Source organism: Portunus trituberculatus, chromosome 16 (genome assembly GCF_017591435.1).
Source record: "Portunus trituberculatus isolate SZX2019 chromosome 16, ASM1759143v1, whole genome shotgun sequence".
In the NCBI taxonomy this organism is placed as follows: Eukaryota; Metazoa; Arthropoda; class Malacostraca; order Decapoda; family Portunidae; genus Portunus; species Portunus trituberculatus.
Genome location: NC_059270.1, coordinates 16,766,390 through 16,781,846, shown reverse-complemented (window position 1 = coordinate 16,781,846; position 15,457 = coordinate 16,766,390). Strand labels below are relative to the sequence as shown.

Here is a 15,457-nt window from a genome sequence, read left to right as displayed (position 1 = left end):
CATCTTGGGTGTAACCACTGTGAGGGGTACCGCATTATTTCCCTTTCATTTAATTATATTATATGCGTAGCCTATGGCCACCCAGCGCGGGCCCCTCGGGCTGTTCTGTTGAGCAGACAACCTGCCTCCCTTTCCCTGTTTCTCGTTGTCTGGCGAGCGAGTCAGTACCAAGGTAGTCTTCAGCTGAGGTGGACACGGACGCTCGTGGGTCTGGCACATGGTAGAGCTACGTGTTGCTGGGCTTCTCTAGGTGCTCACTAGTCTTCGGTCTGGGATTTTGTGCCCTCCCTTGAGTAGTTGGCTGCTACTCGGTAGACCGTGGCTGTGTAGGACAACGGGCTTGTTATCCTAAGGAAAGTGTGGCCGGTTGGGGCTGCATTTCCTGTTTCGCGTATGTCCACTCGTGGTGGCGGCGCGGAGAGATACGTTTTTGTCTCGTCCTGTTTGTTTTGTTGGTGGCCGTAGTCACAAGTGTGTTTTGGTGGGCGGCTGTGTGCCCCCATCATCTTTTGTGTAGTATCAGTAGTATACTGATTATAGTACCAAGTTAGCCTTCAGCGGAGATAGACACGCACTCTCGTCGGTCTGGCACAAGGTAGAGAGAGACGCGTGTTGGCTGGGCTTTTCGAAATACTCAAGTCATTGGTCTGGGAGTTGTGCCCTCCTGTTTGAGTAGCTGGCTTGCTACTGGTTAGACCGTGGCTGTAGAACAGCGGGTTGTTGTTCTAGGGGAAGCGTAGTTAGTTTGGCTGCACTTCTCATGCATTCGTCCACTCGGGTGTAGCGACGCGGAAGGACGCGTTTCTGTCTCGTCCTGTTGTTGTTGGTGGTGACTGTTGTCACCAGTGTGGTTTGGTGGGCGGCTGTGTGCCCCCATCATCTTCTGTATAGCTTCAGTAGTACAATGTATTGTAGTGGTTGTAGCACACTAGCGACTGCTGAGAGGCTTCATGCTATCGGCCAGTTGCGCGTAGTTCTCGTCCGTCAGACTTGTATGTGACGAGTATCTAGACTCCTTGTATGGCTGTTGTCACCCGTAGGTGGTGTCTGGGCTTGTGTGTACACCACCGGATGTGCTGTACACATCATATGTTGTAGTAGTTGTAGCCGAGGGAAGTCAGTCTGACAGGTGTAGGAAGCACTTGTCGTAGTAGGATAGTATAGTAATATACTGCACGTGTTGTCCCAGTCTGTGATTTATCACAGTCTGTGGACAAGGCGTGTGGAGAGGCATTAATACCTCATAGAGAAGTGGGTGGAATTGTCCTTGTGGGCGTTTTTTCTAGGGGGTATTAAGGCCTCGCCCTGTTACACATAACATCTACCATTTATAAATTCTACTTGATTGGGTACCGGAGGAGGAGTTACTAAGCAGATTCCCTTACAGTGGGGGACGTTATACACTGTTGGCGACCTCTAAAGAACCTGAGGGTTACGGCTGCTGTGATTTATAGTCGTGGGGACTCGGTGGAGTGTTATATTCCCCACCGTACTGTACCGTAACAACCTGGCGATCGTCCCAGACCAACACGCTCCTCAGTGAGCAGCAGCAAATAGTCACAGCTAGAGTGGCGTACCTAACAGAAAGTTCGCGACCTCGCCAGGATAACACTCTAGTGAGCTATAGCGGTTAACCGTAGCCGTGACCGTAACACCACCTAGAACCTGGGTATCATGGTAACATGTAGGTAACTTTAAACTACTCGACAAATGGCAAAGTGTTTAAGGCTGTACGTGGTGGGATGCGAACCTACGCGTGGACGTCTGCCCGAGTTAGCAAGATCAGTATAGCAGTTACCATGAAAATAGTGATAAAACATAGAAATAGATGCTACATTCCGGCAGTGAGAAAGAGTCTGAAGACAGTCAGTCATAGGAAGAGAGTTTATGAGACGAAAAAATTTTGGTTCCACTCTATCTAATAAAACCGTGTGAGTGGAACCACTCCAAACATGCGAAGAGTACTCCGTACACGGACGGATAATACCCTTGTACAGAGTTAGCAGTTGGAGGGGCGAGAAAAACTGGCAGAGACGCCACAGAACGCCTAACTTCATAGAAGCTGTTTTAGCAAGGGATGAGATGTGAAGTTTACAGTTAAGATTATGAGTAAAGGGCAGACCGAGGATATTCAGTGTGGAAGAGGGAGACAGTTGAGTGTCACTGAAGAAGAAGGGATAGTTGTCTAGAAGGTTGGGTCGAGTTGATAGATGGAAGAATTGAGTTTTTGAGGCATTGAAAACTACAAGGTTTTTTTTCTGCCCCAATCGGAAATCTTAGAAAGATCAGAAAGCAGGCGTTCTATGGTGTCCCTGTGTGATCTGTTGACTTCCTGAAAGGTTGGTGATCTATGAAAGGACGTGGAAAGATATAGGGTGGTATCATCAGCGTAGGAGTGGATAGGACAAGAAATTTGGTTAAGGTCACTAATAAATAATAAAAAGAGTGGGTGATAGGACAGAACCCTGAGGAATCCCACCATTAATGGATTTAGGACAAGACCAGTGGCCGTCTACCACGGCTGTAATAGAACGGCCGGAAAGGAAACTTGAGATAAAGTTGCAGAGAGAAGGATACAAACCATAGGAGGGCAGTTTGGAAATCAAAGCTTTGTGCCAGACTCTATCAATAGCTTTTTATATGTCTAACATGATAGCAAAAGCTTCACCGAAATCTCTAAAAGAGGATGACCAAGACTCAGTAAGGAATGCCAGAAGATCACCAGTAGAGCGACCTTGGCAGAAGCCATACTGGCGATCAGATAGAAGATTGTGAAGTGAAAATGTTTGAAAATCTTTCTATTGAGGATAGACTCAAAAACTTTAGACAAGCAAGAGATTAATGCTATAGGACGGTAGTTTGAGGAATTAGAACGGTCACCCTTTTTAGGAACAGGCTGAATGTAGGCAAACTTCCAGCAAGGGCATGGCAACAATTATAAACAACTTTTTCACATCGTTTTCATCACAGAAGACATTTCGACCTTGCCAACTGCGATCAATATGTTTATCTTCAATAGATTGCTGCAAGAAGCAATTGTACTGAGTCACTGAAAATGCCCAAAAGTCACACCGATATTAAAAAAGAAAGTAGCAAAAGCGAAGCTAGAAAATTTCAGACCCATCAATTTCACTTCGGTAGTTATAATTTTTTTGGAAAAAAATACTTAGAGACAAAATCACCTTCCATGATGTACTGGGTATCTCAGTATGAGCTATTCATATTTATTTGTATAGATATATTGTATGTATTATAAAATATTATGTTTATATTGCTAGTAAGACATTGTTACATTTATATTAATAGTATAGATTTTTGTATTGTTAGGACTAAATAATAATTCACTTGTTTTGTGTTCTCTAATTACACCGCTCGTTGTCTCGTATGAGTTTATAACGTGGGTGTGGGTGACGTGGCTGGTTGCCATAGTGAGGTGGATTTGTTAGGTCTGCTAGAGTTTCATTCACTCTGGAAGGTTCATGGTGAGGTGGTGGTGTTGATTGTGGAGCGTTGAGCACCAGCTCCATGTTCCGGAAGTGATAGCCCCAGGATTACAGTGGGCAGGTATACGGGACGGGAATATTAGGTGAGGTATTGTTTTACAGTGTTGTCTCTACGATCACGAAAACTCAGGAGGCGTCGTCGCTGTCTCACTGCCTCCGCCATGTTGACTCTTAAGGTGGTGTCACCGTTCCGCATGATCTTATCGCATGAATTTGTCAGACGATAGGGATCGTTTCCGTCAGCAAATTTTCCGCCTTTGTTTACATACCAAGACCGAGACCACAAGACTTGCCGCCTCTCCTCAACCTGCTTCTACGTGCATTGGTTCTACCACTACACTTTAGAAGTTAAGAATGGAGGGAAAACGCCTTTCAGAGGAGTTCCTTGTGGAGAACATAAGGAGCCATAAGTGCCTGTGGGACCACACGGACAACTCGTACCTGAAGAAAACCCTGAAAAGAGCGGCATACAATACTATCACGTGTGCCCTCCGAGACAGCTTCCCAGAACTTAGCAACATTACAGCAGGTAATGAGAACGATCAATTTCCTCTTTCCTTGTAGACTGATTAACCATAGATAGAAAATAAAGGGTATTATGGAGATATGCATAGCCATTTTTCTCAAATCGGGTCATTTATCTTTGGAATACCATGCCTTCCTTTAACACTTTGTGATGGACCTCACTGCCTGGTTGGCGCTCTCTCTCTCTCTCTCTCTCTCTCTCTCTCTCTCTCTCTCTCTCTCTCTCTCTCTCTCACACACACACACACACACACAAAGAAAAAAATAAATACAAGATTCAAATATAGAATATAACAACCACCAACAAACTAACAATAAAATATAACTACGAAAAAAATTCCAACTTAACCTCAACCTAACCACCTTCCTCCACCTTGTCAGGGTTTAAAAGATTGCTAATGGCACACCTTGGTGATAAGCTGTATGAATACTGCCATGTACGCCATGGACAATTCACACACAGAATTCTAATTACACATCTTGTAATTGTAGTGATCCCCTACACTGTGGCATGTTGGCTATTTTTTCTGGGCCAAATATCCTTTTTCATTTGTAGATAGTATTTTCCCCAGAAACTACAGAGTACTCGTTATAAAATTTGAAAGTCAACCTAACCTAATCGATGTAGCCTAACTTAACCTAAACCTAACCATAACCGAGAGCAAGTGGGCGCCACAGTGGCATGATTTTATTTGTTTTCATTTTCTTTTTTATTTGGGAATGTAGGTTAGATCAAGTTTACCAAGATTTTATGTATTTTTAGGTTTCCCTTATGTTGTTTTTGATGGTTAGGTTGAGGTTAAGTTTGAATCTTTTTTGTACTTGCATTTTATGGTTAGTTTGTTGGTGGTTGTTATATTCTATATTTGAATCTTGTATTTATTTTTTCTGTGTGTGTGTGTGTGTGTGTGTGTGAGAGAGAGAGAGAGAGAGAGAGAGAGAGAGAGAGAGAGAGAGAGAGAGAGAACCAGGCCGAGGTAATCACAAAAGTGTTAAATCTTCCCCCCTCCCCCCATACTGAAATATACCTCAAAAAAGTTTCTGAAGTGCTGTAATTTATATCTTAAATTAAAGTAACCTAACCAAACATCAAGCCAACTAAATCTAATACAACAACCAAACCTAACCTAACTTAAAGAAAGGTAACCTAACCTAACCACACATGATGAAACTTTCACCTTCCAAGTCTGTCACGTGTATCGAAATTTAAGATTATATATATATATATATATATATATATATATATATATATATATATATATATATATATATATATAGTGAGATGAGATCAGTATAACAACATTCGGGCTTACTTCATGAAGGAGTACCGCAAGGTACAAGCAACCCCAAGCGGTTCAGCTGGCCACTATACATCAAAGTGGGACTTATTTGATGTTCTGTCCTTTCTGAAGGACATATTGAATAACTATACAACAAAGGCCAGTGATTCCTTCACAGCTGAGGTAAGCACACTGCTATGATGGTATGTTTTTCTTCTTTTTGGTGAATTCCAGTGGTAACAGCCATCTTTAATTAATAAAAAAAAACTCTCCAATAAAGTTTAAAGGACAAATGATAAGAAATACTGCTCCCATGGCATGTATGAAAACAAACTAATTAATGCCTTAAGTCAAATAAACATATTGGTATTGGATATTGTTATGGTAGTGCCAAAAACTTAAGACAGATCAACAAGTGCACACTATGCATTTTCCTAACAATATTTACACGTCGATTATTATGTTAACATATGGGTCACATCTATCCCCCATTGACATCACGTGCTATGCCCTTGTGTGGTGTCATATTATGCGCCCGTTTTTTTTTTTTTTTTTTTTTTTTTTTTTTTTTTTTTTCTCTCTCTCTCTCCCCTCAACTCTGATATAATTTTACTTCATTCTTTTCTGCACAGGCAAGTGCGGCAGTGGACACCTTCTCCATCGTCATTCATGAAGATGTGACACAGGAGGCGTCCATTGCATCCCCCAGCAGCTCCTCAACTCCTTCACCTTTATACTCTTACACCTCATCGCCATCTCCCTATACTATTTTATTACCTTCACCGTTGTGTGAAGGTAATACAGCTGAAGTAGAGGCACCTTCACTAGTGGCAGGCAGTGCATTGCTGTCAACAGGAATGACACCTGTTCACTCTTCTGGCACTACCCCATCAAGCAAACGCAAGAGGAGACATGGCATAAGGCACATTGAGGAAGAGTGCAGAGAAGCTCTACAAAACCTAAATGAGGCAAATAAAGAAAAAGATGATTTCAGTTTCAGTTTTGGCAGGATGGTGACGCACTGGATGCGTGACCTGCTCTCTGCTGAAAGGATGTCAGCAGCCTTTCAGCTATTGGGAGTGATGAAAAATTATAATTCAAGGCAAAATATATAAAGTTGTCTCAAATCAAGCATGTTTTATTTCATCACAGAAGCACAATTTTTCAAAACAGTAAATATAGTTAATATTTATGTCTCTATGTTATATTAATGCAAAAAAAAGTTGGTTGTTACTAATAATGATATTTAAAAGGTAACAGAGAAAGTATGAAGGCATGTAAACTTATACAAGGGTAACACTCCCTTATTCATGATCAATACCAGAAAAGAAAAAGGAAAAAAATTGCAAACTGTAATTTATCTTATTAATGGAAATAACATTCATCCCAACTGTTATAGTTATAACCATAGCAAGTAAACTTCATCCATTTTAAATTAATCCCCATATCACAAATAAACATAATCCACATTATAAAACTTACTACAATATAATATTAATCCAACCTATACAACTTAGTACAAAAACACTTTATCCAGACTATAGAACATGCAGCAAAAAAACTTAATCCTGACCAATATTACATATATAAGAATATATACAATTGAAACATTTATTCATAGCAGAATTAGTGCATGAGCATTCTCTCTGCTTGCCAAGGACACTTCCTTCATTATTGAAGTATTCTTCAAATGTTTCCGCACCACCTTAGCATCATTACTGTGACCTCGGCCAATGGGTGGTAGTCTCTGAAATGCTTCCTGGAGGACGTCTTCCACTTCTTCATGCCTATGCTCTCCATGTGTGTTGTGTGATGCTGCATGCTTTTTTCCAGAATTTACCCGTAGATAATTGTGGAGTACTACAGTGGCAAGAACTATATCTTTAACATTCTCAGGAGATGTGTTGATAGACTTTTTGTAAATCTGAAATCTACCAGCCATTATTCTAAAAGCATTTTCAGATGTACGCCTTGCACGTGACAGACGATAGTTGAAAACTAGCTTTTCATTGGGTAGGTCTTTCCCAGGATATAGCTTCATGAGGTACGTTTTGAGAGGAAAGGCATCATCACCAACTATTACAAAAGGACATGGAATAGAGGTAGATGGAATATTTATTTTTTTCCCTCAATAGCATCTCTGAGGCCACATCTCTCCCACACTCCAGCATCACTAGCTCGATCACTAGCACCTACGTCAACATACATGAATTTGTAGTCTGCATCCACCAGTGCCATCATGATGAGACTAAAATGGCCCTTGTACTCATAATATTCAGACCCAGAACGTGGTGGCTTAGAAATTAGTACCCTCTTGCCATCTAGAGCCCCAATGCACATAGGAAAATTCCACCTTGCATAATACTGGCTTGCAACATGCTGCCACTCACTTTGGTTTCTTGGTAGGTGAAGGTACTGTGGCTGCAGAACTTGGTAGATGGCTCTACATACAGAAGGTATTATTGAAGAGATGAGGTTGTGGCTGATGCGAAACTGGTAGGCGAGTGAAACTTGAGATTCCCCTGAAATTATGAATGGCGTAAGTGATGGTGTATGGTAAATATTTGCTTGCATACAATATTCTAAAGTCAACTGAGGTGATTCAGATCTAGCTTTGATAAACACTGATCTAGTTTCCATTTACTCATCTGTATTGTTGTATAACATTATCAAGGTCAAGCAATATTTGTAATACCAATATAACTTTAAGTCAAAAGTTTTACCTTTCTCAATGGCAAGAACTAATCAAGCTGAACCATTAGAAACCCTGACATATATACTACGAATTTATAATAACAGCACCACAGATTTCTTAACATTTTGTTTTACTATGTTAGGTTAGGTTAGGTTATTTTTCTACAAGTTAGGTGAGATTAGGAAAAATAGTAAGTGGTTCTGAAAGTGAGTGGGTGCACTTGCAAAATATATATCAGTAAATTTACAGTAGTTAACTTTTTTCCTGGCATTTCTTAGGCTAACTTAACATCAGTCAGTTACAAAAATATGCACTCTTAAAGAGTGACGGTCCCGCATGGCTCAGTTGGTAGGAGCAGGCCAAAGCTGTCAGTTATGCATTTTCTGCTGCAGTGTTACCATGCTGCTCCCCTACATACTGTCAGCGAGCTATGTCACACACTGATACACTCTCTAACTCTCAACCACACTATTGTGTGTATGTGTTGGGTAATTTTTATGTCGGGAGACAAGCATCGTGTGTGTGCGTAACCACAGCAGAAAGTGCTTATCTGGCAACTTTGGCCCGTGTCTAGCAGCTGAGTCAGGTCAGTGCCCAAAAATATCCCTCTACTTATCATTGAGACTAACCTGTGGCTAAGTAACGAAGTGTCAGTGTCAAACGCTCTCCTGCAGTGACAGCTTTCCTCATCTTAGTGTCACTTTTGGCGATGAGAGGTGTTACTAACTCAAGAAGTCTGTGGTACTGGTCCTTGTTCAGCCTGGTCCAGTTCTTCAGAGTCTCGTGATTCTCTAAACTCAGCTCTTTCAACAGCCTGTGGTACACACTTTCACTTTCCCGACAAGCTAACCATGAACGCATCCATGCGCGCTTTTTTGGCTTGTTTAGCTCGTCTAAGTTTCGTAATACACAGTATTACTTTCAGAGCAGCGTATCTGTGCCGCAAAGTGGCCTCCATGTTTGTTTACATTATCGTCTGTGTTGGCGGGAAGTGACGACGAAACACAGTTTGTGTGTGACAGGCCTCAGCCAAAATATTGTCGATTTTCTGAAAAACGACGGAAAAAGTCGACGGAAAAAGTGCTAGCGTGACACCGCCTGTAGGATGCGTTTATACCAAGCGAATCGAATCGATTCAATTCATGGAGAATCTACACGATTCATGAATAGTGTTGATTTGCCATATTAGTTTCAATGTAACCGTTTACACTAGGTGAATCGAGTCAATTCAAATCATGCCGATTTATGGTGATTTAGAATCAATGATTGGTTTGATCCCATTTTTTCTTGAATCAATGCGATTCAGCCGAAGAGTAAGCCCCATATTAGTGGACGTCCTAATCAATTTAGTACAAGAATGACGTGCTATATATGATTCCAGTGATCCTGTGCACCAAGATCATGTACATGTGTTGTACTGAACCATAGAAGGAATTGCTGTAGCCTACGAATTACTGGACATTAGTATTTGCATATTTTGAAAAAAAAAAAATGATAACAAACAGCGTTAGCGATGTGCTTACATATTTCCATGTAGCAACTGTAGGGTGTATCGTCTACTTTTGAAATGTGTGACATAACATAACCATCAGCCAGCCAGACACCAGAGTGGGAGAGGGGTGTAAATTTTCTGCTACTAACCCCTGTGCCTCTGATTTCGTTCACTAAATACTGCGGTATGTCACGTCACAAAGTAAAAGTTAATATAACAAAATACTAAGATTAACATAACTGTAATTGTTTTAATATCGTCTTAACATTCTCCGTACACCGTTAAGCCTATCAGTGAATCATAGAATACATATATAGAAACAGTCCAACTGCAATAGGTAAGTTTTGCAACATTGATATTTTTCATATTAGACATAGTTTGTTTCACTCATTCCATATTGCACATACTATACATTGTTTTTGGTTAATTTTCACAATTGTGAATTTCGTCATTGAGGTTAATGGGTTAGATTAGGGTGTTATTACATCTCATAGCATAAAGAAAAAGTTCTCAGCAAACTACTTGGTCAAATTATAATACAGTGGTACATATCTTTACCACTGGAAATTGTTAGCTCCTAAAAAATATTAGTTTTACCAAATTTTTCGTTAAGGTAAATCAGGTTAGGTTTAGTTAAGTTAGTTTAGATTAGGGAAGTATATAGTTGCTTTGATTAGATTAAGTTTATTGTTAAGGTAGGTTTATTTAGGTTTAGTTTGGCTACGTTAGGTTAAATTTAGTTTCTTACCTAACTTGTTATCAATGCAAGGTAAGGTTTAGTTAATTTCCTGTCAAATTTGTTAAGTGGGTTAGGTTAGGTTTAGTTAAGTAAGGTATAGTCAAGTTTGGTTTATTTATTTATTTTTTTTTTTATTGTAGTGTGAAAATTTTTGTTTTGATAATTTTGATGTGCTTTGAATGAATCTGGTAACCATTTTCATTGCAAATCAATGTTTTACATGTTTGACATGATTAAGAAAATAGAAGAAAGATCTTCCTCCCCCCAAAAAAATTGTTTCTTTAGAAAATGTTAAATAGGTGCATATATATATATATATATATATATATATATATATATATATATATATATATATATATATATATATATATTTTTTTTTTTTTTTTTTTTTTTTATTATTATTAACTTTTTTCTTTCAGAGATGGTGCTCAACCTCTACAACCCGTTGCTGCATCATCCACGGAGAGGGTGGATGTCTCGGCACCAGCAGGAGGTTCAGCTGTGTTAGGCGTTGGAAGTACTGCGGTAGCATTTCCATCTGTATTGTTATGACAAATGACAACAAATGTTAGTTAAAGCATCACAAGCATATTTATTGCAGATCTATTTCACTATCTATATAAGAGGTGAACAATCCTCTCAAGAAGGAAGTATCCAAGACAAGGCACCCTTCCCTCTCCCTGCCCCCATACTCCTCGTAAACAAAGTGAGTGTATATGATGTGTGTGGTTGCCTCATTTTTGCTGTCCTCCTCCAGAAAGAGAGCGTTGGCTTTGTTTATACATAGATATTTAATGTCCTTATACTTCAATTTTAAAGATATTTTGAATGCTCTTGTTGATATTTTAGCAGGAAAGTAAGGTACTGTCATTGTGTTGCAGACAAGTACAGAGTGCACTTGTCATTAAGACACTCATGTATGGATGCATTTTTTTTTTTTTTTTTTTTTTTTTTGTGAGCTGCCACATCCAACCATATACACACCTTCCATGATATAATATCAATACTGGAAATCCTTCAAATCAATAAGATCCATCAGTTTGATTAGGTTAAGTTACTAAAGTTATAGTCTGTTAGTTTGGGGTTAAAGTAAGCTATGTGTAAGCTGGCAGAAGTTGTCCTTTACATCTGGAAGCATTAAATATGATAAATAGATAGTTTTTGCCTGTGTTTTTCCAAACCTAAGCAGGGTGTTTATAAAGGAAGACAGGTTGGAGTTATGGAGTATTGGAGGGAAAGTGAATGTGAGGTATAGGAGGGTATGAAAGAAGTGGTGTGGTGTGCGGCAAGTGAGAAAAGCAAAGGAGTGGAAAAAAAGGGTGCGTTCTCTTAATGTCACCTAGGATGTGGGAGGATATAGATATTGTTACGTTCACCGGTTAAACTGGTAAGATTGGCATCGGAGAGCCGGTGAACAATAACAATAAAAAAAAACACTGCAGGTTCAACTGGTGAGGAAATGCAAAAGGGGGTCACTTTAAAAAGCTATTTTAATAACCCATAATGAAATTGACACATATATAACAAGAAACATGAAACACAGGAAAATGACATACACATATACATATAACACAGTAATAAATACAACAATAAAGAACCCAACTTAATACCTAACAATAATCCTAATCCTATATAGAGGCAATGTGGAAAACACGGACGAGGGGAAGTGATACTTATGCGGTGTCGCAGTGGTGAAATGCTGGGTGATGGTTGATCCCACGGCAGAACCAAGAGGCGTTGTGTTCACTGGTTGAGGCTTGGATCTCAACTGCCAATCCAGAAAACCAAGAGCTGGCTCAACACTTTCGGTTGAGTCGAAAGGGCCGCGTGAATCCAACTTCGGGACAGTAGCGGGCTTCATGAAACGGTGACGTGGAAGGTTCACGAGACGGTGACGTGGAAGGGGAGGCGGAGAGGTGGCGAACGAGGTAACAAGCGGAGGAGGTGATGGTAGTAATGCATGTTACGGGCGGGCCGTAACATTTCCTCCCCCCTAAGACCTCCGTAATGGGCTCATGAAGGAGGTGAGACGGGAGATCTTGATAAGGCGTCGGCGATGATGTTGTCCACCCCCTTGATATGGTGACTTGTAGATGGAAGGGCGGGAGTGATCCGGCGTCCAGACCACTGGTTCCGAGGAGAGAAACGTCTTGAGGTGTTGGAAGGCTTGGTCACAGGTCGGGGTCCAGTGGAGGACGGAAGTGCTGATAAGGTCCGTCAGGGGGGCGGCCAGGGTGGAGAAGTTCTTACAGAAGCGTCTGTAAAAACCAGCCATCCCCAAGAACCTCATGAGAGCTTTCCTGGTGGTAGGGACAGGGAAGCCAAGGATGGCCTCCACGTTAGCTCTCTTGGGGTGAACCTTGCCGTTCCCCACCACATGTCCCAGGTAGACCACCGTAGACTTCCAGAAGGTAGACTTGGCCAGGTTGATTGTAAGCCCGGCTTCCTGCAACCGACCCATCAGCCTCCGAAGACGGGTCAGATGTGTCTGCAGTCACCACCAGGTCGTCCAGATATGCAGATGTTCCCTCCAAGTCCTGAGTGATGTAATTTATAGCCCTCTGGAAGGTGGCGGGAGCATTAGACAAGCCAAAGGGCATCACCGTGTATTGGTATAGTCCGAAGGGGGTGATGAAGGCGGATATTATTTAGGCCTCGTCCGAGAGGGGAATCTGGTAGTAACCTTTAAGTAAGTCTATAGTGGTTACAAATTTGGCTACTCCTATACTATCTATAAGGTCCTCTATCAAGGGCAATGGGTAGGAGTCTGGCACCGTCACTTTATTTAATTTCCTGTAGTCGGTGCAAAATCGACTACTACCATCTGGCTTAGATGTTAACAGGCAGGAGAAGCCCAGGAGATATACTAGGTTCTGCAAGGTGATGACAGAGCAGATAGTCTACCTCTTTTTCATCAAGTCTCTTTTAATGGGTGAAATGCGATAGGCTGGTTGTCTTATAGGCTTGATGTCATTAGATATTAATGTTATGTCATGTTGGATAGTATTACAAACTCCTGGAAGGTCACCTGTGATTTCAGAAAAGTCTAGCAATAACTTTTAAGATCAGACTGTTGTGAAGGTGTTAAGGAAAGAAACACCTCATCAAGGTTGGACATGATTTGGCTGTTTGAGGGGCGTCCTTTAGGTGACGAGAAGAGGAATTCGATGTCGGACTCTTCCTCGGGGGGCACAGGACCAGACTCCTTCCTACCAGACATACAGGTACAGCGCGAGACAAGTCGTCCTCTGGTTCTCTGGAGTGGTAAGGTTTCATTAGATTAATATGAACAAGTTGGGAATCCTTACGACGGTCAGGAGTGTGGACCACATAATTTAATGGACTTAGTTTTTGAGCCACAACATAAGGTCCCATGAACTTACTGTGAAGAGCATTGCCTGGAGTGGGGAGAAAAGTAAAACCTTGTCTCCTGGTTTGAAACTTCTCATGACAGATTTGGGAAGAGAATTCTGTTGCATTTTAGTTTGAGATTTGAGGAAGTTTGATTTAGCAAAAGATCTGACTTCACTGATTTTATTCTTAAGGTTACTGATGTAGTCAGACACACTGGGGCTTGAAGGAGTATTTTGAGTAAACCATTGATCCTTTAATATTTTGAGAGGCCCCCTGATCTGTCTACCATAGAGTAATTCAAAAGGGAGTAACCTAAAGAATCTTGAGGAGATTCTCTTAAAGCGAAGAGAAGGAAAGAAATACTTTCATCCCAGTCTCCTTGATGCTCCAAGCAATACTTCTTCATCATGGATTTTAATGTTTGGTGAAACCGCTCCAGACAGCCTTGGGATTGGGGTGGTAAGCCGAGGAGGTAACATGGTCGATGTTTAGCTCATTCACTATCTGTTGGAAAAAATGGCTAGTGAAATTGCTACCCTTGTCAGACTGAATTTGTTTTGGAATTCCTACCGAGGTGAAAAAATGTATTAGATGTTTTACAATGGTCTTTGATGTGATGTTCTTAAGAGGGAATGCTTCAGGGTACCTGGTAGTGGGATCCATGAGGGTTAACAAATACTGATTCCCTCGTTTGGTTTTGGGTAAGGGCCCTACGCAGTCTAGAATGATCTTTTCGAAGGGCTCCGTCTGAACTGGAATAGGCGTCAGAGGAGCTGGCACAAGGCGTTCGTTAGGCTTACCCACAATTTGACATATGTGACATGTTTTTACATAGTGTGACACATCCTTTTTCATTCCTGGCCAAAAAAATGTTGAAGAGCCTTCTTGTAGGTTTTTTGGATGCCTAGATGACCTGACAATCCATCATGAGCTAGTTCTATAATGGCTGGTCTTACAGACAAGGGATGACAACTTGATGTGTTTCTGACCAGGTGTCTAGTTGTTTCAGTTCAGGAGGTCTGTAGGCACGCATCAGGACTCCTTCCTGATAATAAAAACAAGGCAATTTAGACATATCCTTTGTCTCACTGGCCACATGTCTGATCTTAGCCAAAGTGAGATCCTGTTCCTGAGCATTAATCAAATTCTCCTTTGAAATGATGTTATTATACAAGTTGTCAGTAGAGGCAATCATTGGTGGAGGAGGTGATGAAAGGGCAGGGGACTTGGACTGAGACCTGGTGACTGCACACACTGGGAAGAAGTGAGGGATGTTTCGTCCAGGGTCTTAGTGGGACTTTCTGTTAAGGGAGAATCAAGAACAATTAAGTTTGGAACAGCCAAGTTACCCGCAAGATCATTACCCAGTACAAGATGTACCCCGGTACTGGCAGTTCACCAGGTTTAATGGCTACCTCAACCTCTCCTGAAATGAACGGGCACTGTAAGCTAATATTAGCCAAAGGATAGGAGAGCTGTGATTCGAGACCTGTAAGGATCACCTTCTCCCCAGTGAAAGCCTGTTTGATGTTAGGGATGACATCTTCCCTTAAGATGGATTGGGCAGCACCTGTATCACGCAGAACCTTGATATTTATTGCCTTGTCTTTACCATCAGTCAGGGACACTTTACCTTGATACATGTACGAGTCATAAAGTTCTAGAGGAGAGTTGACAGGGTTAGCTAGGGCCACTGGTTTCTTGTTCTCAAATGTGTTAGGTCTAGGGGCCACAAAAGAAAATTGACGTTGAGAACCCTTGCAATTTGGGTGTCTACATTTCTGGATCGTGTGACCTGGCTTCTTACAGTATGTACACCAGGGGGAATTATATGCATTTGGCGAGAATCCGGTTGGCTTACCACCCGCG

At 41.2% G+C, this 15,457-nt stretch overlaps 2 protein-coding genes across 2 annotated transcripts; one reads left to right on the top strand and one right to left on the bottom strand.

The window, feature by feature from the left end:
* The first annotated feature begins 3,857 nt into the window (after positions 1–3,857).
* On the top strand, positions 3,858–6,423 carry LOC123504445. The gene is made up of 4 exons (XM_045254958.1): positions 3,858–4,032; positions 4,410–4,465; positions 5,351–5,491; positions 5,941–6,423. The coding sequence occupies exons 1-4, from the start codon at positions 3,858–3,860 to the stop codon at positions 6,421–6,423; spliced, it is 855 nt and encodes a 284-aa protein (XP_045110893.1).
* Positions 6,424–7,423: 1,000 nt separating this feature from the next.
* LOC123504444 lies at positions 7,424–8,864 on the bottom strand. Its single transcript, XM_045254957.1, has 2 exons — positions 8,633–8,864; positions 7,424–7,830 (listed from the first exon to the last, which is right to left on the bottom strand). Exons 1-2 carry the CDS (start codon positions 8,862–8,864, stop codon positions 7,424–7,426), a joined length of 639 nt encoding a protein of 212 aa, XP_045110892.1.
* Positions 8,865–15,457: the final 6,593 nt, after the last annotated feature.

Bases quoted from the DNA above. Each gene is read 5' to 3' on its own strand.
- LOC123504445 (XM_045254958.1), top strand. From the start codon at position 3,858: ATGGAGGGAAAACGCCTTTCAGAGGAGTTCCTTGTGGAGAACATAAGG. The intron at 4,033-4,409 runs GTAATGAGAACG...CCACCTTGTCAG, and splicing joins ACTTAGCAACATTACAGCAG to GGTTTAAAAGATTGCTAATG. The intron at 5,492-5,940 runs GTAAGCACACTG...TTTTCTGCACAG, and splicing joins GTGATTCCTTCACAGCTGAG to GCAAGTGCGGCAGTGGACAC.
- LOC123504444 (XM_045254957.1), bottom strand. From the start codon at position 8,864: ATGCGTTCATGGTTAGCTTGTCGGGAAAGTGAAAGTGTGTACCACAGG. The intron at 7,831-8,632 runs GTTAGTCTCAAT...TCATAATTTCAG, and splicing joins ACTTCGTTACTTAGCCACAG to GGGAATCTCAAGTTTCACTC.